The sequence below is a fragment of the Hyperoodon ampullatus genome (genome assembly GCF_949752795.1).
Source record: "Hyperoodon ampullatus genome assembly, chromosome: 4".
NCBI lineage: Eukaryota > Metazoa > Chordata > Mammalia > Artiodactyla > Ziphiidae > Hyperoodon > Hyperoodon ampullatus.
In genome coordinates this window covers 36,744,391-36,768,270 of record NC_136917.1, presented here as the reverse complement: position 1 = coordinate 36,768,270, position 23,880 = coordinate 36,744,391, and the positions used below count along the sequence as shown (strand labels likewise).

Genomic DNA, 23,880 nt, shown 5'->3' with positions numbered 1-23,880 from the left:
GCCTGGGGCTGACCAGGACCCCACATGTCAGCATCCCACTTGCTTACTCCCTGTGGCCAGGGCCTCGCTTGGGCCTCAGAGCCTGGGGAGGACTCACCAGGTGGCTGCAGTGTGCAGAGGACACACACACACTGCTTCATTTCAGACCCTGGGCAACGGGTGTTCGGCCACCATGCAGACAGGCTGGGGAGGTGCAGGGGACTGAAGAGAGGCAGGAGGCCAGCCACCCTGTTGAGGGATCTGCCCGCGTGGACTGACTGACGCCACTCCTGTTCTGTTTTTCAAATGCAGTCTTGTGACACTCTGAGTTACCAAAATCTCAAGGCACATCCTGAGTGAAAACGATGACGTGGGGATCACTGTTCTAAATTTCCCCTAAATTTTCCACAGACTTCAGGATTCCTCCTGGATGCCTATGTGAAACTGCTGTGCACATCTGATTTCAGTCACGTTCATCTATGACTGGGCCAGAAAGGGAAGCAACTACAGGCTCCAGAATCCTCAATCCCAGCACCCGGTTTTCAAAGCAACAATGTTCTTCCGTCCAGAATTGGCCAGCTTGCAGAGCTCAGACCCCACCTGCCAGGCCTAAGGCCAGCTTGGTACCACCCACAAGGTTAATCAATGGCTTAATAAGTAACAACAAAGAACACAAGACCCAACTTTAAACAAACAGAGCTCCCAGCCTGCATCCTGCCTAAGGCCCGGCAGCATCTGTGCATGAACTGTGTCCCCGCTCACCACCTCTAACGTGCTCTTTACAATGGAACATGCCCCTCTGCTAAGCCCTGTACAGCCACCACCGAGTCCGGCCACCAACCTGTCCAATCGACAGGCTCTGAGGGCCCGCAAAGACCCCGTAACCTTGAGCAGCAGAGGAGCCGGCTAGCCTGAGTTCTATGATGCCTGCACCCAGGAGATCCCTGGCCTATGGCTCCAACAGAGGAGCAAATGCCTACCTTTCAGAGACACCCCAGGCCTTGACTCTTCTGCTAGACAGCTAAGGCTGCAACATGGAAGGAAGGCACAGACCCCACAACATGACCCCCATCCCGCGGGGGGGTAAACTGCGGTCCAGAGGGTGGTGCCACTGTCCAGCCAGTCCCCTCTCCCCAAAACGTGTCCTGCACTGCACTCTGCAGCCACCCAGCCCATGCATGGTCAATACCAGTGAGAGTTTAGAAACAATACGGCCTGACTCCCTACCCCGGCCCTCAGCTGTCTGAGGTACAGAGCTCAGACACCCGGAACCTCTGTACCTAGGCCTGCTGGGTGCCCATATGAACACGGGGCAGTGGGCAGCCTCCCCAGGTCTGCAGGCTGGCTCAAAACCAGCCCCAGCTCAGCCAATTCGAGGTATCCTGCTTCACTGCCCCAGGCCTGGGCCCTGCGTCCTCCAGTGACCTGCTTCAACACCTCCAAGTTCGCCCGCCCCCTGAGCTAAGCAACAGCAGGGGGACACCCACTCTGTGTGCTCACTCTTGAATGGCTGAGCCCCAGGAACAGCACCAGGAGCTCCAAGAAGAGGGCATGGAGGCAGAAGCCACGTCCGCTCAGACCAGCCACTCACCAAGGCTGAGCTGTGCCCAGCAGATCACACACTTGGCAATTCCTGTCACACAAAAGCATCCAGGCCTCAGTGAATTCTTACATGAGAGACCAAAACCAGGAGGAAGAGAGGCAGGTGGCAGGAGCTGTGTGAAGATCTCAGGACAAAGTGCAATCAGAGCCACGGCTCTGGGGCACAGACCCTGGTGAGTCACCTTCAACGCCTGGGGAAAAAGAGGTCCAAAGCCTTGTGCATTTGTAGCATGGCATCAGTCCACCTTCCACTGACAGCCTGTAAGCCTCGCCCTGCACACCCAGGCACTGGCAGACCCCTTTCGCTGGCCCCACTCTCACAGCCCAGGCTCACCTGGGGGGTCACTAACCTCACCTGCTCAATGACAAGAAGGGACCCTCACCACAGAGATGCTAGATGGCAGGGCTAAGACCAGGGAGGGCCAGGGGCCACATACCATTAATCCTACACTCCAGGCCAAACACCGCCTCAGAATCCTTCTTAACACAGCTCTGCTTCCTGTCAGGGCAAGCTGGCACGGATCACTATGTCATGTGGCTCTACAAACAAGGCTCTCAACTAGTGGGACCCTGTGCACAGGTAAGGGAGCAAGCATGGGCCTGGTGCCCTCCCCAGAGCAGGCTGGAGACAAGCTGGACATAGGCGACCAGGGCTGGTTGTCCTCATCCCACTAGCCAGATCCACTGTAAGCTGAGCATATTTTGCTGGAACCAGCAGACATCTGTGAGCATCCAATACCAAAAATAGTACAACCAGAGGAGGAAGGAACATGTTCTTCTAGCTGTGGCCTGCCCCTGCCCCAGACATCTCCCAGCAGTCTCTCCACCCTGGGACGTCCCCAGTATGATCCCCCTTTGGACCTCCCCCTTCCCTCGAACTTCCCCCTACACCGTCCCCCTGCCCACCCTGCCACAGCTCAACAGTCCCATCTGATTCTACAAAGGGAGAAACGACACCATATAATAGCAAGATCATGCCATTTCTGGGAACAGAACCCAGAAACCACAGCCCCTTGGCAGAGGCCTGCCCAAGAAGGCCTTCTCTAGTGTCCAACTCAGAATCATCTACAGACGGCACTTGTCAGAATCTAACTACAGGTAGCACTCGTCCAGAGCTGAGAAAGCTCCAAAGGTTCACTGAACGCCAACCCCCGGGCCCCGCCTGAGGACAGCTCACTCCTGGGGAGCAGAAGAGGCCTGCTGCCCGTCGTCTCCACACAAGGGACCCAAGGGACCCATCTGAAACCACTGTCATCTGACTGTTCCTCATGTCATGAAACACACATTCGAAAACACTGCAGGAACTGACCCCTTACTGGGCACAATCCCCCCTCGGAAGGTGACACCAGCCCCACTGTACACCCATGGAGCTGAGGCTGAGGGATGAGGAGGACTTTAGCCAGAGCCTGACTCGAATCAGAGGCAGATGCCCACCCTCCCAGCTCGGCCAGGGACACGCACACAGCCCTTCCCACCCAGGCTGCACAGTTATGTTTCTAGAGTTCACCAGAAGGTCACAAATAAAAAGGCCAGGCCCACTGGAAGCTGTGCCAAGCCTGTCACTGTGCCTGAGAAAAGCTGCTCCCAGGAAACCCAGTGACTCACAAGAGGGGCAGGAAGCACTCGGAGTCTCCATGAAATTGGGAGGGCAGGCAGTCCCAGAGTGGACACCCTTGGGTTTGAGGCTCGGTTTAATCTATGCTGATGTGACCGTGGGCCAACCACCATTCTCTAGACATCCCATCCATGAAATGAAGAGGCTGGACAAAAAGGACCCTCCGAAGCATCGGTCTAGCCCTGAGATGCAATGGCAAGCTGTCTGCCAGGGCTCACCCAGGGACCAGGGGTCCGAGGCCTGAGCTTTCCCCCAGGATAGCAACAGTCTGCTAAACACACCCATCCCAACACTCCAGACCAGCAAATGCAGGCTTCTTCTGTAAAGAGCCAGAGAGTTAATGTCTCAGGCTTTGAGGGCCAGATAGTCCCTGTTGCAAAAACTCTGCCACCGTTGCAGTGCGAAAGCAGCCATAGACAACACCACTGTGTCCCAATAAAACTTTATTTACAAACACAGGTGGGGGCCAGATTTGGCCCTCATTTTAGACTCTAAGGCTGACACTGAAAAAAGAAACACGCCGTTAACAGTGCACTTCATCAGCGTCCTTATCCGATTCTGTTCACCTAACATGGTGGCAAACTACAGAGGCTTTGGTCTTGGGGGCCGACAGCTACAGCAGCTACACTGGGCACAAGAGACCTCAGATTCTTCAGGGCCAGAAAGAGGGCCCATCAGTTCCACCACTAATCCCACAGGTAAAGGGAGCAGTCAGAAGGGCGATGTGGCACTGGCTCACTGTCAGGACCTTGAAAATGTGGCAGGGAGGGACCCACCATCAAGGGCGAGGCCAAACTGAGCTTGCCCCCACTCTAGCCCCTGTGAGCTAGGCTGTCCTGACTCAATTCAGTGGGTTTTCCCCTTCCTGTTGGAAGTGTTGCACCGGGACCGTTAAATCACTCCCTCCAGATGTGGGGAGAACCACAAGGTCCACAGCAGGAAGCTGAGTTTCCCCAAAAAGTCACCGTGTATAAAAAAAAAATAAAAAAAAAAAAAAAAAAAGGGAGGGGACTTCCCTGGTGGTCCAGTGGGTAAAACTCTGCACTCCCAATGCAAGGGACCCAGGTTCGATCCCTGGTCAGGGAACTAGATCCCACGTGCCGCAACTAAGAAGCCCGCACGCCACAACTAAAAACAAAAAAGATCCTGCATGGGCTTCCCTGGTGGCGCAGTGGTTAAGAATCCACCTGCCAATGCAGGAGACACGGGTTTGAGCCCTGGTCCGGGAAGACCCCACATGCCACAGAGCAACTAAGCCCATGCGCCACTACTACTGAGCCTTCACTCTAGAGCCCACGATTCACAACTACTGAGCCCGTGTGCCACAACTACTGAAGCCTGCGCGCCTAGAGCCCGTGTTCCGCAACAAGAGAAGCCACCATAATGAGAAGCCTGCGCACCTCAATGAAGAGTAGCCCCCGCTCATCGCAACTGGAGAAAGCCCGCGCACAGTAACGATGACCTAACACAGCCAAAAAAAAAAAATCCTGCATGCCGCAACTAAAACATGCTGCAACTAAGACCTGGTGCAGCCTAAATAAATACATAAATACATAAATAAATAAAACTTTAAAAGGAAAAAGGAACCTCCCGGCCCACTTACTCTCTTCAGGGTAGTAAGAGAAGGCAAGGTCACCCTGAGCCCAGGGCAGCATAACAGGGTGGTGACCCCAACCAGGGCCCTTGGGCCCTCTCAGATCAGCCTCCCCTGGATGGAGGGAACCAAAAGCATGGGGGCCAGGGTGTGCGCTGTGCGCGCGCATGCATGCACACACACCATGCAAGAAAAGGGGAGACAGGAGCAGGACTGGACAGGGAGCCCACCTGCTGGAGTCCCCCCAGAGGGCAAGTGGGCTGCATCTGCCCAAAGGGTCCCGAAAAAAACACTGCTCCTCCTCCCCCTCATGCACCTTCACACAGGCCCTGAGGCCAGGTCAAGGGCGGGAGCGGGGTCAACGGTACTGGAGGTCTTGAAGGCTGAGGCTCAGCCTACACCTGCCCAGTGCCCCACAAAGGGCAGTGCCTGACCCTTGGGGTCTCCAGGCCGCTTCCCACCTGGAAGAAAGCCCATTTTCCGAAACAGTCCCCTTGTGATTCAACATGGGACACAAACTGCTAAACTCACAAAAGTCGAGTAGATTCTGCCCCATTGGAGCTCATGACCAGGGTAGGGCCCAGCAGCCTCAGGTGCCCGCAGGAAGGAGCCCAGCCCCTCCCTGTCACATGACCTCAGGGCCTCTGTTTGGTTTTAGGGGGAGTGGGGAGCACAGAAGTCTTGCCTTTGGAAGGGCAGGAAGTGGTGAGGGTTGCAGAGAGCTGAGCTACCTGAGCTGACCCCATGTCACACACACTTCCACCCTTCCCTGGCCCTCAGCCCCCACTGCTTGCCCCCTGCCACAAGTTCTCCAGACCACCCAAGGTACGTACTAACTCTCCCAACTTAGAGACCCGGGTCCTGACTGGGCCCAGGCTCCTACACCATCACTGCTATCTCAACTCATTACTGTTATCCTCCCCTTGTCACTGTCATCTCCACTTGACCACAGCTTCTCATTCAGGGTGGGGCCACACCTGCTCTCCCTGCCCTTCCTGTCATCTGCTCCCACGTGACCCTCTCAAAAATCTTCCCTCAGGCAGGACCTGAAGCCAGCCCAAGCCCACCTCAAGTGTGGGTGCCAACATGCCTCCGTTCCGCTGGGGTCAGGTTCTCTGTCACCTTCACAGGGAACTCCTGAGCCTATCAATAGTCCAACAAGTGCCAGAGGCCCTTCAGACCTTAACTCTCACCAGAGAGTCACAAGCATCTTAGTACATTTTAAAGGCTCCAAGATCACCTCTCACCCGTCAGGATGGTTACTATCAAAAAAGGAGAAAATAACAAGTGCTGGTGAGGATGTCGAGAAACTGGAACCCTTGTGCACTGTTGGTGGGAATGCAAAATGGTGCAGCCGCTATAGAAAACAGTATGAAAGTTCCTCAAGAAGTTAAACATAGGACTTCCCTGGTGGCGCAGTGGTTCAGAATCCGCCTGCCAATGCAGGGGACATGGGTTCGAGCCCTGGTCCGGGAAGATCTCACATGCCACGGAGCAACTAAGCCCGTGTGCCACAACTACTGAGCCCTGGCACCACAACTACTGAAGCCCATGCACCTAGAGCCCGTGCTCCGCAACAAGAGAAGCCACTGCAATGAGAAGCCTGCACACTGCAACGAACAGTAGCCCCAGCTGGCTGCAACTAGAGAAAGCCTGCGCACAGCAACGAAGACCCAAAGCAGCCAAAAATAAGTAAGTAAATAAATAAATTTATTTAAAAAAACAAAAAAAAGAAGTTAAACATAGAATATGATCCAGCAATCCCACTTCCGGGTGTATATCCAAAAGAATTGCAAGCTGGGACTCAGATAACTGTTAACCTATGTTCATAGCAGCATCATTCACAGCTGCCAAGAGGTGGAAACAACCCAAATGTCCACTGACAGATGAATGGATAAGCAAAAAGTGGTAGATCAAAACGATGGAAAATTATTCAGCCCTAAAAAGGAAGAAAATACTAACACATACTACACCATGGACAAACCTTGAGGTCATTATGCTAAGTGAAATAAGCCAGTCACAAAAGGACAAATACTGTATGATTCCACTTTTAAGAGGTCCCTAGAGCCATCAGATTCATAGAGACGGAAAACAGAATTGCGGTTGCCAGAGGCTGGAGGAGGGGAATGGGCAGTTAGTGTTTAATGGGGACAGAGGTTCGGTTTGGGAAGATGAACAAGTTCTGGAGATGGACGGTGGTGATGGCTGCACAGCAATGTGAATGTACTTGATGCCACTGAACTGTGTACTTAACAATGGTTAAGATGGTAAATGTATGTTATGTGAATTTTACAATTTAATTTTACATTTAAAGATAAAAAATAACAGGACTTCCTTGGTGGCGCAGCGGTTAAGAATCCGCCTGCCAATGCAGGGGACACGAGTTTGAGCCCTGGTCCAGGAAGATCCCACGTGCCGCTGAGCAACTAAGCTCGTGGGCCACAACTACTGAGCCTGCGCTCTAGAGCCCGCAAGCCACAACTACTGAGCCCATGTGCCACAACTACTGAAGCCCATGCACCTGGAGCCCGTGCTCTGCCACAAGAGAAGACACTGCAATGAGAAGCCCGCGCACCGCAACGAGTAGCCCCCGCTCCACGCAACTAGAGAAAGCCCATGTGCACCAACGAAGACCCAACACAGATATAAATAAATAGGAGTGGTCTTAAAAAAAAAAAAGATAAAAAATAACAATAATAAAAATTTTTTTAAAAGGCTCTGAGAGATCCCAGGTAAAGACTGGGGTTGACTGGTCTTAGCACTCCCAAGGCCTCCCTGACCACAACCCTGCCCCCAGTCCTGCCTGTCACAGAAGGAATCCCCCAAGGGAAAATGTTCATGCATAGAGTGAAATCAGCCATGGGGTTGAGCCTTCCACAAGGAGCCCCCAGGAAGGGGCTGCAGCCGTCTACACCCACACAAAGCAGAGGAGCCACAGCTACTCACTCAGGGCTTCCCTGGATGATGAAATTAACCCCAACTTCCGGCTCAGGCACCCCTTACCCCCAACTTCCTCTGGCTGCTCCATCCTCCCAGCCTCCCTTCCAGCCTCCCTCCTTCAGCTACTCTCTCAGATCTCATGCTGACATTCTAGGCCTTTCCCGGATGGTTTCACTTGCCCTGCTTCCCGAGGGCACCTCCCTCCCCATCACCGCTGCATTTCTCCCACCTGGCAGCCATCATCACCATGCCCTCGGCTGGCCTCCCCCATAGGGATGTGGGGACTGCAGGGTGAGACCAAGTCAGTCAGTCTAATAAACAGGACACGAAGGCCACAGGCACACGCCCAGATGAGGAGAGAGGTAGGCCAGGGACTCCTCAGGCCTCTCATGCCCGTGTCCTGCCACTCCTGTCCAAAAAGAAGCCGAGGGGCCCAGGAAAGGGCAGGGGCGGACGGGGTGGCCCCTCATTACTCGGCTTTTGCACACCTTTGCCAGGGCCACACTCAGCCAAGCTGGATGATGGAAGGGCCAGGAACCCCTCCTCACATAACTAGGGAACAGCATTCTCGAATGGAGAGGGGGTTTGGCCCCTCGAGACTGCCCTTGTGTGACTCCCCAACACTCACAAGCTTGAGCACAACCTGAAGGCAAAGACGGAGCCACTACACCCTGGGCTCTGGGGCTGATTCCTCACACTCTGCTGGCAGCAGCCATCCCCAGGCCCAGTCGGACACGACCTCCCGTCCCTCCTCAGCTCCATCTGGCCTCTGCTCACTGCCTGCTCCACCAGCACTGCCCACTGAGGCCGCTCAAGGGATCAAGAAGGGGGATGCATGAGAGGGCCCAGCCCCCTCCGACACAGTGTGGTGGACTTCCAGGCAGGAAAGTGGCTAAAAAAGACTGGGGAAATCCATTTAATCTAGCCATTCTTTACAAAAAAATCCTTGACAATAGAGGCAAAGAAGTGGATACTTTAAATTCTGAAGGGCTTCACTTTCTCAGATCCTTTGTAGAGTATGCGTGCGCGCGCGCGCACACGCACACACACACACACACACACACACACACGGGGGGGCAGGAGTGGTCAGCATCCATACGTTTTGCCCATCTGACCTGGGAGGCCACTACAACTGCAGGTGTTGCTTCAACCCAGGAAACTGAGGCTTGGGAGGGAGCCAGCAGCCCGGGGACCCCAGGCTGTCAGCAGGACCTGGCTGGAGCCAGGCTACCTGACCCCAACGTGTAGCATCCTTTGAGGGAGGCACTCCCTTGTTAGGCCACCCTCCCTTAGCATCTAGGACAGACACAGGGGCAGCAAGGCAAACAGTGAGGAGCTGACACCCTCCCAGTAGGCCTGGGTTAGGAACCAGGGTAGGTGGAAGGGCACGTACTCGGGAAAGGTGTCCTGTGCCAAGCCTCAGTCTCCCTTTCTGAAGGTCCACCAGGAGAACACCGATGATGGAGCAATGATGTGGAGCATTACCCACAGCCCCTGATCATCGGCGGCTCATTAATTTCTTGAAAGCACAGCAGTCCAAGGCGGGCTGAACTCCTCCAGGACCTCCTGTTATGGAGTGTCCCTGGGAACCCTGGGAAGTGCTAAGCAAGCCTTGAGCCCTCGACCCAATGTTATCTGCACTTGGACAGCGTAGCCCACCTGCTCGCCTGCCCATGAGGCTGACTTGGGGTGACAGTGACACCCAAATGCTGTCTCAGGTTGCAGCCCCTATGTCCAGGCCCAGCCTTGGCTCCCCCAGTGTCCAGAACACCCACTGTCCAGAAACTGGTCAATGCCAGCATAATAAAGGAAGCCTGCTATCCAACTGCCCCTGAGCAATGAACACAATCCAAGAACCAGAAAAAGAAAGGCTGCTGGCTTCCACAGCCACCACATCCGTTCTACACCGCCTTCAAATTGCACTGGTTAGGACACTGGCAAGAAACTCATGACATCCACACCCTGAGACAAAGGCAGCAACCCAGAAAGACATGGGCCCTGAAGCAGCATCACCATGGCTGCACACGCACATCTTCCACCTCGCCCCACATCAATGACGATGATGCTGATGTTGTTCACCCACCACAGACCTGCAGCAGCTCTCTGATCAGCCATAGTCGCCTTTCCTCCAGCCAAGAGTCACTCCAGAAGTGACCATTAGCGTCTCATCAAGCCCTGCATAACCCGACTCTCACAAACCCAGCTCAGGCATAACAGTAAGCCGAGTGTGCAAAGACACTTCCGCCCTATGGCCAGAATCAGGAAAGCTTAGAAATGTCCACCTCCCCCAACCAGGTACAGGTGGCAGCCCCAATACTTCTACATCTGTCCCCTTGCCCGACCCCAGTGGACCCCAGCTCAGGCCATCAAAGTCTCCACCCCCAGCCTCCCCACCCCTAGGCCTGACCTCCCTCAGCATCCAACACCACAAACCAGACCAAATCCTTCCTGGGCCTCGATTTCAACATACAATAGTTGTACCGTTCAGCACCTGCAACCTCCAGCTCCACTCGCAAATGCACAGGTACACCAGGGGTGCCTCTCACTGCAATTTAGCATCTCTGCACAGTCCTCAGTACCAGACAGCAGACTAGGACTAAAGCCACTAAAAAACAAAGTTTAGCACGGCAATAAAAAAGAATCAAGGGCTTCCCTGGTGGCGCAGTGGTTGAGAGTCCGCCTGCCGATGCAGGGGACGCGGGTTCGTGTCCCGGTCTGGGAAGATCCCACATGCCGTGGAGTGGCTGGGTCCGTGAGCCATGGCCGCTGAGCCTTGCGCGTCCGGAGCCTGTGCTCCGCAACGGGAGAGGCCACAACAGTGCGAGGCCCGCGTACCACAAAAAAAAAAAAAAAAAAAAAAGAATCAAGACCTAAGATTTTATGAGGACACCACTATGATGTCCACTTCCTCTGGATGCAAGACAGAGGGAGGCGCTGAGGTGCTAACAACAGCCCATGGAACAGGGAATTGCTAGTGTTCTTCACTGAACTCTACAGCTTTTGTGGTAAAAAGAAAGAAACTTTTGACATGTGTCGCTTTTAAACAGGAGTTCGGTGACCCCACAAACTTCACAGACATGCGAGGCCCCCTCCCCTCTGGAGGGGTTATGGCGAGTCACCAACGCACCCCTTTGACCTGGTGACTCAGCCAGGAGCCACATCGCAACCTGGCCAGGGAGGGACCCAGCTAGGAGGATATAATTAGCATCAGACTCCAGTGCAGTCACTTAGTGTGAGAACAGGAGATCTCCCCCTGAATGGTTTACTTGGACACCAGCTTCTTTATTAAAAAGCAAAGTGATAAAACTGCACATGGTGGCTGTCTGTGTCACTTACTGCACTGCAGGTCAGAGGCTGTTTGCAGGGATTGTTCTAGAAAGCATCCCTGTGGTCTCTGGGTGACTGCAGAGTGGCCATGTATCGCTAGAGATGAGATCTCAGACAACTCCAGGCCATGAGAGTCACAGACCAAGGAGAAAGTCATAAAGGCAGAGAGCAAGGGAGCAAGGCCCTACAAGTGAAGGACCTAGGGGAGGCAAAACCCAAAGGCAGAGGATGGATTTCCAGCCAGGCACGTTGAGCAGGGCTGTTGCCATGAAGAAGCAGATTTCCCAAAACCAGGGTCTGCTCTGGGACGAGAGATGCACAGAACAGGAGAAACAGTCTTGTTTTTCAAGGACTCCCCAGAGATGTCACAATCTGGGTGTGATGTCAAAACTACTTCAAGGGTGATGAACTCTGGCCTTGCCGATGAGTCAACAGAGGGTGGGTTTCCGAGAGCCACCAGCTGTTTACACACAGTCACCATGGTGAATGGCTGCCGGAAGCCTAGTCAAGGGTCAGTGGCAGATGCGGGGCTTGGTCCCTCACACAGCCTCATAGGCCATCTGCAGAAATGACCAGCACTCACTCCATACCCCAGGTTGCTCGCCTTCCCTCAGTACCTATGAGACATGCGCCTCTGGGAGGGACTCACCCCACCCAGACCTATTGAGCGCCCACCTTGAAACACACAGGCAAACCGAACCCCTACGTCATGCTCCTGACACCAATGGGCCAGCCCAGTCCACTCGGCCACCACCCTTCAGAGGAGGCAAAGCTCAAGGCCACACACACTGCATTCCAGCCAGATGCCCGGTTCTCAGCCCCATCCCAGCTAGGAGACTCCTTCTGGTGACTCGGCCTCCCAGAGTCTTTACCTGTTTCCTCACCTGAGAAATGAGAACCACTCCCCACCACAGGGCTGACAGCCAGGGGACAAGATGAAGTAACATGTACAGCTCAGGCCAGCGCTGGCATGCAGGGCACAATCCACAGGCACTGGTTATCACCTGCAGGCTTTCTCAGGGGAGAGGGCAAGGTACAGTCAAAGCTGGCAACTTCAGGAATTTGCATGGCCACTCATGTCACCAATGTTCTCGGGACCCTGGGATGCTGGCATGTCAATGAGGACTTGAGACCACAGTGGGACTCCCTTTCATAGCTGTGGCTCAAACTCCCGCCCAACTGGAGTGGCAGCCTGGGCCAGTGAGGACAGTCAGCGTGACCTCAGGCAGGCAACGCTGCCCCTCAGAGCCTCAACTGCCTCTAATGAACAGTGGGAACAATAAACTAGCCTTCCTGCCAAAACTGTCAAGAAGATGACACGTGCCTGGACAAAGGGCTTACAGGGGCCTGGCCAGAGGCCAGGAGGGGCAGCGAATTTAGCGATTCCTGAAGACAGCTCGGGGACTTCCCTGGTGGCGCAGTGATTAAGAATCCGCCTGCCAATGCAGGGGACACGGGTTCGAGCCCTGGGCCGGGAAGATCCCACGTGCCACGGAGCAACTAAGCCCATGCACCACAACTACTGAGCCTGCGCTCTAGAGACCGTGCTCCGCAACAAGAGAAGGCACCGCAATGAGAAGCCCGTGCACCGCAACGAAGAATAGGCCCTGCTCGCCGCAACTAGAGAAAGCCTGTGTGCAGCAACGAAGACCCAACGCAGCCAAAAAAATTTAAAAAATAAAGACAGCTCATATGAAAAACAGACAGGGCTGGCAAGAAGCGACCTAGTTAGGGCCGAGTGGGGCGGCCCCCCAGGAAGGAGAGACGAACCCACCTCCTGGGGCCTCACAGTGGGAGGGGAGTAGAGGCTAAATTAAGGCTCCTCCTGCCACCGGGGGCCAGGCTGACACCCACGCAGCTAGCCCCTCAGCAGCAGGCAAGCAGCCCCTAGCGTGGGTCCAGAACAGTCACAGAGTATTTGTTGCAGACCTCCCCTTCCTAAGCCCGTCCCAGGACAGAGCCCTGCAGCTGCCTCCACGTCTTTACCTGGGCCTTGCCCCCTGCCCAAACACCCTCCCCAGCCCCTCATGTCTCAAGGCCTATGCGTGTGCCATGCCTGGAACTCACACCCCTTCCCCCCAGGGGACCCCTCGCCCAGCAGACCTCAGCTCTGGCATCTCCTAGGCAGCGCCCTTTCACACTGCCCCATTTTATTTCCTTCCTGACAATGACTGCTGACAAGCTCTTCATGCAGATTTGTGTGCCACCCTGTTCATCATCTGTCTCCTGCCTCTAGAATGCCAGCTCGAGAGACTGGGGACCCATTTGGTCACTTATAAATGTCCAGCCCCTGAGCAGTGTCCCTGTACAGACCAGGCGATCAATCAGATTTGGGAAAATGTAGGAGCCCAGGCTCTCCCATAGTTTCTGCTCAAACCTCCAGGTGGGAACCAGCCCTGGGTACCGACACCAAGTGCTGAGACCCTGGGAGGGGTCAGGGCTGCACCGAGGGCCGCACGTGTGCCAAAGGAATCCCAACAGCCCTGAGAGGAGGAGCCAGAGCTCAGAGAGGGCAGGGCCCGGGACCCTCAGAGTCCGGAGAGAAGGATCTGGAGCTGGGAGGGGTCAGGTACTGGGACCCTCAGAGCCCTGAGAGAAGAATCCAGAGCTCAGAGAGGGTTGGGCACTGCCACACCCACAACCCTGAGAGAGGAAGGATTAGGAGCTGAGAGGGCTCAGGTACTGGGACACTCATAATCCTAAAGAGAAGAAGGATCCAGAGCAGCCACTGGGATCCTCATAGCTCTGAGGAGGAGGACCTGGACTGGGAGGGGTCAGGCACTGACCCAAGGTCTCATGCAGGTAGAGCCGAGATTCAGAGATTCAAACCCAGATAGCCTCCAATTCCCAGGTTGCTTGGGCCCCTCCCTGGGCCCTCAATTTTTCCTGAACAACAATATGCTACTCTTCCTCAAAGACCTTTTAATCTGGGAGAGGGGAGGATCACTCAGCAACAGAGCCCACCCAATCCGACGATGAAATACTCAGGTGGTGGAGGGAGGTGCCCCAGGGAGGGCCACTTCCATAGAGTCACTGTCAGGGACACTTCTCTGAATAGGCGCATGATGCTGTCTTGGAAAGATGGGCTGTGTTTACACTTCCCCTCTCTTCTCTCCCGGAAGTAACCCATCACAGTGAAAAGGGAGATCCGTGGGAGTGCCTTGGGATGCACTCGAGACTGCGTGAAGCCCAAGTCTGGACGGTGGCAGCTGCACATATGACTACATCTTTGCCTTCCACCATGTTCCAGGCTGGTCACTAGGTCTGTACAAAGGCAGATCAGACTCCAGACCTCTCTGCAGAGGGAAGCTGTCAGGGACTTCTCCGGCTACTCCAACAGCTAGGCTCCCAGGAGCTACAGAGAAAGTTTTGAAGGATGCTCCTCGCCAGGCCCCTGCCACATCTGAGTCTGTAAAAACCTCTTTGCAATTACATTTGCCCCTTGAACAACACTGGGGCTAGGGGCACCAATCCCTGAGCCGTCAAAAATCCCTTATAAACTTTACAGTCGGCCCTCCATATCCTGAGTGCTGAATCTGCAGATTCAACCAACCGTGGGTCCCCTAGTACTGTAGTATGTGTTTAGTGAAAAAAAATCCACATACAAGTGGACCCGGGCAGTTCAAACCTGTGTTGTTCAAGGACAACTGTAAAAAGTAAAAGTAAAAACCCTCCCCACAAGTTGTCACTGGCAAACCATATAACCACAGCGCTAGAGAATAGAAAACTCTAGACGCTACTGACAGTCAAACATATGAGGTTTTGTTAATAACCAATACACTTCACTAGTCACACAAACAAGTTCTTCAAGTCACCTTCCCCATGCCCACCACCCAAGAACACTTGAGTGTGCCCAAGCTGTCCTGATTTTACTTCAGTCCACTACATTGCCCACTGGATAAGATTAAATACAAAACTGCCAAGTAACTTAAATCACAAGTCAGCCTCTGAGAAAAATGAAAGTTTGAGTCACCCCCAAAATTTAGCCCAGCCAGCCAAGTTAACACGAGTAGCTCGAGAAGGAGAAGCTCTTCGAGGGAGCCCCTTCCGGCTGATCAACACGGACATACACAGCTGGGCTCTCCGTGGGACGAATTTGAGTCTACAGTTATACCTTCACCCTCAGAGGAGGAAGATCCAGCTTAGGGGATGTAACCAACACCCTAAATTAAAAATAGCAGCGTGACAGCATGAGGTGGACGCACAGGCGGGCCTTCCGGACGACTAGATCAAGGGAGGGCAGCATGGCAGGGAAGGCGGGGCTCCGAACTCACAGTGACCAGGTACCAAGCTCACCTTATTTACATGACGCGTAAGCTCTCCCCCAGCTGTTTCTAGGAAATCCTGCCTTCCAGGGGAACAAGTCAGAATTGCCCAGGGAAAAAGACTCCCGGCTGGAATTCCACAAGGAAGGGAGGTTCAAGCTGGCCACCGTGCCCCCTCCTCCTCATCTGCAGTGGCACCCCAGCCTCACCTTGGGGAATCCCTTTTGACAAGGTGAGAACTCACTCTTCCAGAAAGATGAAATCCCGGTTCTATGAAGGGGACACTGAGACACGAGGACAGGAAGGAAATTGTCCAAAAAAGTGGGAAGAAGAGCGGGAAGGGTGGGCACTGGGAACAAAACAGGGGAAGAAATTCCCAGCTTAGCTAATGGTGCCGAACAAGTCCAGGGCAGGAAGAAAGCCACATTCCTTCCTAGTTAGTCTCTCTCCTCACCCGCCCGAGGCCCCCCCATCCCCAGTACACACGCGCACACACACGCACACGGCAGGGCCTCCCTGAACCTGACGCCAGACCCCTCCCCCTATAGCCACTGACTATGAAGCCCCCACTTTCCAGGAAAGGAGGAAAAGGGCTCCCAAACCACCTCCCCTCAGGACCTGACCACTGGGCACCTGCAACTTCTGTCCCAACACAGGAGGAGGGCGCCATGACACAAACAGAAATGGGAAGAAGCAGTTTCTGACCACGGCCCCAGATGTGCCCCAAAGTCAGGCCTGAAAGAAGGTAGAAAGAAGCCTCTCCCCAACCCCCCGGGCCAGGTGGCAGAACTGAAACGCCTCGAACTTCCCGAGATGGGCCCAAATCCGCCCCTGAGAAGTTTGAGAGTCAGCAGCCAGGTGCAGTGGCCAGAGCGCCTCCCCAGGTGCCCACAACAGGCTCCCAGCTTGGGAGAGGCACCATGCCAGCAATTCCCCCCACAAAACACTCCCGTTTTCTAAAGGTGTCCAGTGACTCAGGTTCACCTAGGGAGTTGGGGACAAGCTGTCAGGTTCTGCCCAAACTCCCCTTCACAAGAACCAAGAGTGAACCCAACTCCAGAGGCCTCATTGGAAAGCATCAAAGACGGCCCCCAAGCGTAGACACAACCTCCGCAAACAAACGGAACAGGACCCCACAGATGCCCCGACAGCGGTGCCCCACTGACCCACCCTGCCAGCGTCCTAGACGGAAAACCTGCTCCTCAGGGAGCAGTCAGCCATCCCTACCAGCCACCCTGCAAGGAGCCAGACTGAGAAGTCCCAAACCCCCACCTCCCGTGCTCGGACGGCGCTGCCTCCACCCCCCTCCCCTGGTCAGGTGAAAAAACGAGTTCTTGCCCAGGTGCCGGTTAAGTGTCGGGAAAGGCCCCGGACGCCTCCAGGTGCCGACACAGAACGTCCCCCGGACCAGGCGCGCAAGTTCGGGCCCCTCGGCCGCCCTGGGCCGCCCGCCAGGGTCGTCTCCCCGCGCCGAGGCTCCCCGCGCTCCGAGCCGGACAGGCGCCCACCCCGCGCCCCACCGGCCCAGGAATCCGCGAGCAGCACCTCAGACGCCGGACCCCGAGCCCCCAGGCAAGGACGTCACGGAGAGGGGCGCGCGAGGCCGACCTGCGCCCCGACGTCCCCGACGGCCGCGCCAAGCCCCATGCCGCTCACCTGGCTGGCGCGGTAGCTCTCGAAGGCCCTCAGGGCACTGTCGGTGAGCTTCACGTGGAACACGGACACCTTGCTGCCATCGCTCACTCGCCCGCACGACAGCCCGTAGCTCCGATCCTCCTTCAGCGCCGCCATCTTGCGACCATCGCTCCCCCGCCCCCCCCCTTCCCGGCTCCAGGGCCGGAGGCGCGCCGGCCACGCCCCACCCCGCCGCCCGCTGACGCGCTGCATTATTCATGAGACGCGACTGGCGACGCCCCCTCCGGATCCAGCGAGAACCACAATCGCCGCCGCACCCACCGCCGACGTGCTGCATTATTCGTGAGACGCGGCTGGCCACGCCACCCTGCGGGCCTTGTGAGGCCCACACTCACCACCCCGACTTCCTGCATATTCATAAGGTGCGGATGGCCCCACCTCTCAAGACTCTAGAGGTGTCCACTTTCGTGCCCGGACTCCGCCCCGACACGCGCCCACCTTCAGGCCCCGCCTCCATGTGTATTATTCATGACCCTGACAACCAGGCCCGTCGAAGCCCCGCCCCACCAGCCGCTGACGTGATGTATTACTTATGCGGTCTCTCCAAGTCTTCCGCCTTTGGCTTCTGTTGAGAGCCCCAACGAGGGCGCGGAGGGGGCCAGGCCGGCGCAAAACACGTGGTGGTGGGGGGGCGGAACCACCGGCAGGCTGGGTGGGTGGGTGGGCGTGACTATGCAAACCGAGCGCGCGTTGGACGCTGGGTTGGGTTGGTGGGGCTTCCCTAAGGTTGTTGGGGAGTTGTGGGGGCTGGTAAACTTTGCTCGCAATAAGACTAGACTCTTTTTTTTTTTTTTTAATATTTATTTATTTATTTTGGCTGCGCTGGGTCTTAGTTGCGGCATGCGTGTGGGATCTAGTTCCCCCACCAGGGATGGAACCCGGGCCCCCTGCATTGGGAGCGCAGAGTCTTACCCATTGGACCACCATGGAAGTCCCAAGAGTAGACTTTTTTTTTTTTTTTTTTTTGCGGTACGCAGGCCTCTTCCTGCCGTGGCCTCTCCCGCTGCGGAGCACAGGCTCCGGACGCGCAGGCCCAGCGGCCATGGCTCACGGGCCCAGCCGCCCGCGGCACGTGGGATCCTCCCGGACCGGGGCACGAACCCGCGTCCCCTGCATCGGCAGGCGGACGCCCAACCACCGCGCCACCAGGGAAGCCCAAAGAGTAGAGTTTTAATAGAATAAAATCCTACATCCCCACGGGCCCTGAGAGATGGTGGTTGTCCAGTTCTCCTATTAAAAAAAACATTTCACATATAAAATTAACCCATTTAAAGTGTACAATACTGTGGCATTTAGTACATTCACAGTGCTGTGCAGTCACTACCACTATCTAGTTCCAGAACATTTTCATCACCCCTAAAGGAAACCCCATACCCACTAAGCAGGTTATTCCTCACCCCACTCCCCAGCCCCTAGCAACCACTAAGCTACTTTCTCTATCTATGAATTTGCTTTTTCTAGACATTTCATATTAATGGAATCATACAATATGTGACCTTCTGTGACTGGCTTCTTTCACTCAGCATGATGGCTTCAAGGTTAGTCCATGCTGTTACCTGTATCAATGCTTCATCCCTTTTTATGACTGAATAATATTCCATTGTGTGGATAAACCACATTTTGTTTATCCATTCATCCATTGATGGACGTGTGGGTTGTTTCCACTTTTTCACTATTACGAATAGTGCTGCTGTGAACATTCAAGTACATGGTTTTGTATGGACAGATGTTTTCCCTTCTCTTGGGTCTATACCTGGGAATGAAATTGCTAAGTCATATGGTAATTCTATGTTTAACCTTCTGAGCAACTGCCAAACTGTTTTTCACAGGAACTGTGCCATTTTATCAATTTCTTGTTTTACATGTGGGGAAACTAAAGCTGAAGACCAGCTCTGGCTTGCCCAGGAAAGCTCCTCCTGGGCTCCTGGGTCTTCTGACCTGCAAAAAGTTCCTGAGTCGTTTTCCTTCTCGCTTGAATCTAATTTACGGTGGTCATAGAATGAATATTTTGAGGCAAGAGAGGAAGGTGAAGGTGTACGTCTCTACCCAGGTGGTCTCATTAGTTCTGCCCACCAGTGCCAGGCTGGCACTACCATCTCTTAACCTCCGATCATGAACTGCTGACCCTAAAGGCAATGCTAGAGTCTGTGAAACCTTTTCCCATACCTGTCATTAATATCTCCATTTACAAATGGAGAAACTGAGGCTCAAAAGGGTTAGGCAGCATGTGACGATATTCACCCTACCAGTGAATGGGCTGCTTGGAACTTTGAACTTGGATCTTTCTGATCCAGAGCCCTCCTGATTACCCTTCATCCTGCCTCTGGTACCTGGGTCCCTTTCTGTATTTCCTCATTGAACCCCAGCACAGGGCCTAGCACAGGGTAGGTGCTCAGGAAATATATGTTGAATTAATAAATGAACTCATTTAATCCTCACAACACAGCTACCAGCCCATTTCAGGGATGAGGAGAGCGAGGCTCGGAGAATCTGGAAGGTCTTACATACTGCTGCAGAGATTCCAACTCCAGCCTGTCTGAGCTCAGGGCCAAAGCTCTGGGATCCTCCACCCTTCACCTGGGATCAGTCCATCCTACCACCAAGATGCCAGCACTTGCTCAGACACGCTGACCCATTTACCCACTGCTGTGCCCAACTGTGTATCCAGAGGCTGGGCGAGAAAAATATTGGAGCAGGCCAGGGCTGCACTGCCCCTAGAAGGGCCACAGAAGGGCAAGAAGGGTAGCTGTGGAGCAGGCAGTCTGGAGTTAGAGGATGGGGAGGGGAGAGACAGCCAGACGGCTGAATGGAGTAGAACGTGGGAGGAGCCAGCTCTAAGTGCTGACCAGCTTGCTGTGTGACATTGGGAAAGGCACTTGCCCTCTCTGAGTGTAAGTGGATTCATCTGAGAAACAGACAACAGTACTAGTAACAGTCACCCCACGTAGAGTATTTAAAACACATGAGGCTCTGTGCTCAGTGTTTGGCACCCACAACTGCCTTTTGGGGTGGATACAGTGGCTTGGTCCCATCTGCCAGAGGAGGAAACTGAGCACTTAGAGAAGTTAAAAGACTTAGGAACACTGCAACCATGGGCTGTAGTGCTTGGTAACAAGTATTGATTTTTCTCCACTTTACACTTAATGCCCCAGTGGCTCCCAACAGGACCTCTGAAACAATAATGGAGGAAATCATCAGGCATTGGCATGCTCTCCAAAAGCCTTTAAGAACTAGGTCACCCAAGAAATTGGAAGCCAGTTGATCACCTTGGGTAGCCTCTCAACATATATTCCACCTAGAAAGCCCATTGAAAAAGGTCTAGCTCTGTGATGGGAACAGTGACCCTAGCCTGACCCTCACCCCTTTGTAGCCTTGGATGTGTCTCACCCTCTCTGTTCCTCATTTTGCTCATCCATAAAATAGGGATAACAACAGCACTTACCCAAGAGCCTGGCCCTAGACCAAAGGCAAATGGCATCATCATGGAAATTGTTATTATTATTAATGGGTTTACAAGAGTTTATGTACATAATCTCTTTCCGTTAGACATTTATGTTGTTTGCAGCTTGTGGGTTTTTAAACCACACTAGGATGAACACCCACTATTCATTAGTTGGTTATCGCTAATATATGTATTAGTTTGTTATTGCTGCCTACTGCTGTGTAACAAAGTATCTCAAACTTAGTGACTTAATATAAGGAACATTTATTATCTCACAGTTTCTGTGAGTCATAAGTCTAGTATGTTTTAACTGGTTCTCTGCTCAGGGTCTCATGAGGCTGTAATCAAGGTATTGGCTTGGCTGTGTCCTCATCCAGAGGCTCAACTGGAGAAGGATCTGTGTTCAAACTCCTTCAGGTTGTTGGCAGAACTCATTTTTTGGTGGTTGTAGGACTGAGGTCCCCACTTCCTTCTCAGGCGCTGGCCACGTGGCCCCCTCCATCTCAGCAATAGAGACCTCCCTCATGTTGAATCCCTCTGACTTCCTCTTCTACAACCAGCAGGGTCAGGCCCACCCAGATTATCTTAAGGTAAACTGTGCCCAATAACAACACAATCATGGGAGTGAGGTCTACCACATTCCCAGACCTGGGATGACACAGGATGAGAAATCTTAGAAACGCCTTAAAACTTCTGCAACGCACAGCCCTTAGAGACACATCTCTGCACATCTGTCCCAGAACTTCCTGAAACTTGAGATGCTAGGTCAGAGCAAATGGACCTTTGGGATTTTGAAGCAAACAGTTTTGCAGCAAAGGGAACGTGATGATCCATGAGAACACTCAGTTTGGAGCTGGCCCCTTTGCATGGTGGGGTGGCCAGCAAGCAGCCTGCTCTGGTGTTCCCTTAGCTGGGCACCTCAGAGCCAGCAAGTCTACCTTTTGGGGCCTCAGGACTCATTTGTGCAATGGGTTGGGGGGGGGTGGCGCTCACAGCTCTTCTCGGGACGGGGGTAAAGACATCTGTTGTCAGGGATCCCCAAGACCACCCTCGGGTTTGATAATTCACTAGGCGAACTCAGAAAAGCTGTTACATTCGTGACTATGGTTGATCACAGCAAAAGGATAAGGATCAGCAAAGGAAAAGGGTGCATAAGGCAGAAACCAGGAGAAACCAGGCACAAGCTTCTGGTTGCAGACAGCACTGAATTTTCCCAGCAATGACTGTGACAACACACATGGAATATTGCCATCCAGGGAAGCTCACCCGAGCCTTGTCCAGGGTTTTTGTTGGGGAGGAGGGGTCAGTCATGCAGATATGGCTGACCACCCATGTGATGAAATTCAGTCTCCAGCCCATCCAGAGGTTGAACTGATTCCATGTGGCCAAAAGCCCCCACCCTAAATCATATTGTTAGCATGGACTATCTGGTGTGGCCCACGACCTCAGGTAAACACTTACACCAGTCAGGACATTCCAAGAGTCTAGAGGTGACCTCCCAGGTGCCAGTCAAGGGCCAGTCCTTTAAATGTGCATGGTTTGGACAACCCAGGCCTGAGGAGTTATTTCTTTACCACTCTAAAGCAGGTGGGGCTCCAGGTGCCCTCATGGCTCCAGCAGAAGTACCACAGAAGGCTTTAATAGGTCACTGTGTGTCACGTGACCATCCAGGAGCCAATCACTGTGGCCAGGGGGCTAGAATGCTCTGATTGGTCAGGCCTGGGTTGCAGATCCACCCCTGAAGGCTGGTGGGGAACCAGCTCCATCTGCATGATGAGGAGTAAAGGTGAGTTCCACCAGGGGGAGAAATAGAGGACAGGCACTCAGAGACACTGATGATTCCACACTGGGTGACCCCAGCCAACAGTCACCACCAGGAAGTTGTCCTTTAAGGATGACATGACATGGAAGTATGCAAAGGTCATCCCACTGAAGTGCTCAGGAGACATGAGCTCTCACACGCAAAGCTCATTCTACCATGTTCACTTCCAACTCACAGCCCACTGAGAGTCGCGCCCCTCGAGGGCAAGTTCAGGCTGAGTCATCGACCAAGACAGGGTACACAGAAGGCACTGGTATACGTTTTGATGTGAAAGAAAAATCCATCCTAGTTGTCCTCTGAACATACCACACACCATCCAGCCAGGACACCTTTGCACATGCTATGCCTGAGCCAGGAGCAAACACTGTTTGCCACCCACCAAAGGCCTCCTTGTGCCTTTAGGGCAACTTCGATGCCCCTCGTCCTGGATGTCCTGGCTCCCCACCCCAACCCTGTTCAGACTACTGAGGATGGAATGACCAAGGGGGTGAACACATTAAAGTCACACATCTGGCCGTGGCATTCAAGGCCTTTCTCATCTCCCGGCTTTAACTTGCAGTAAGATGCAGAACCAGCTGGTGGGTGGAGCATGTGCTCTGGAGGCAGGCTGACCTGGGCCAAATCCTGCCTGTTGCTTCCAGGTAGTGGGACCCTGGGCAGGAGCTGTCTCCTCTCTGGGCCTCGGTCTGCTCAGCTAATAATGGGACACAACCAAAGCAACCATGGAGAAAAGGGGCAAAGGTGGAAGGCACACCCAGCCTGACTCCATCATTACTAAAAAGCTAGTCTTCAGGACAGTATGGAACCTGCCAAGGGGACACAGAGACCCTCACCATGGAGCAGAGTCCAGAAAAGACACACGTGTGGTCAGTTGCTTTTGACAAAGCTGCCACAGTAACTCACTAAGGAAAAGTAAGTCTTCCCCACAGATGTTTCAGCAACAACTGATGGCTACATGGGAAAAAATGGGGGCTTCCCTGGTGCTCCAGTGGCTACAGCTCTGCACTCCCAATGCAGGGGGCCCAGGTTCGATCCCTGGTCACGGAACTAGATCCCACACGCCACAACTAAGAGTTTTTGTGCTGCAACTAAAGGTCCCACACGCGGCAATGAAGATCCCGTGTGCTGCAATTAAGACCCAGCGCAGCCAAATTAATTAATTAATTAATATTTTAAAAGAAGAAAAAAATGAACCTCAACCCCAACCTCACACCACATACAAAAATTAACTCAAAGTGGCTCATATATCTCAATGCAAAAGTTAAAGCCATAGAACGTTTAAAAGAAAACCTAGAAAATCTCTACATGCTGGGCTCAGCAAATAGTGACAAAAAGCACATGGAATGGAAGAAAAAAAACTGACAAATTGGACTGCATCAAATTTTAAATGTCTGCTCTTTGAAAGACATCATTAAGAAAATGAAAAGTGAGCCACAGAGTGGGAACTATATTCACAATATACCTATATGACAAAGGACTTGTCCCCAGAATATATGAAAAATGGGCACAGAACAAGGCTGCTGTGGGTAAACAGTGGACTAACGCCATTGCCAGCACACAATCAGTGCTCAGGAATGTCAGCGGTGGTGACTCTCACAC

The 23,880-nt window shown here is 53.7% G+C and overlaps 1 protein-coding gene across 1 annotated transcript in view; it reads right to left on the bottom strand.

Annotated features, from left to right (window-relative positions):
- The window catches only part of ELL (elongation factor for RNA polymerase II), a 79,725-nt gene extending 62,597 nt beyond the window's left edge, over positions 1-17,128 (bottom strand). Inside the window, exon 1 of the mRNA XM_079703939.1 lies at positions 16,979-17,128. Coding sequence (XP_079560065.1) covers positions 16,979-17,113 — 135 coding nt within the window. The 5' untranslated portion in view covers positions 17,114-17,128. The remainder of the gene's footprint in view (positions 1-16,978) is intronic.
- Positions 17,129-23,880: the final 6,752 nt, after the last annotated feature.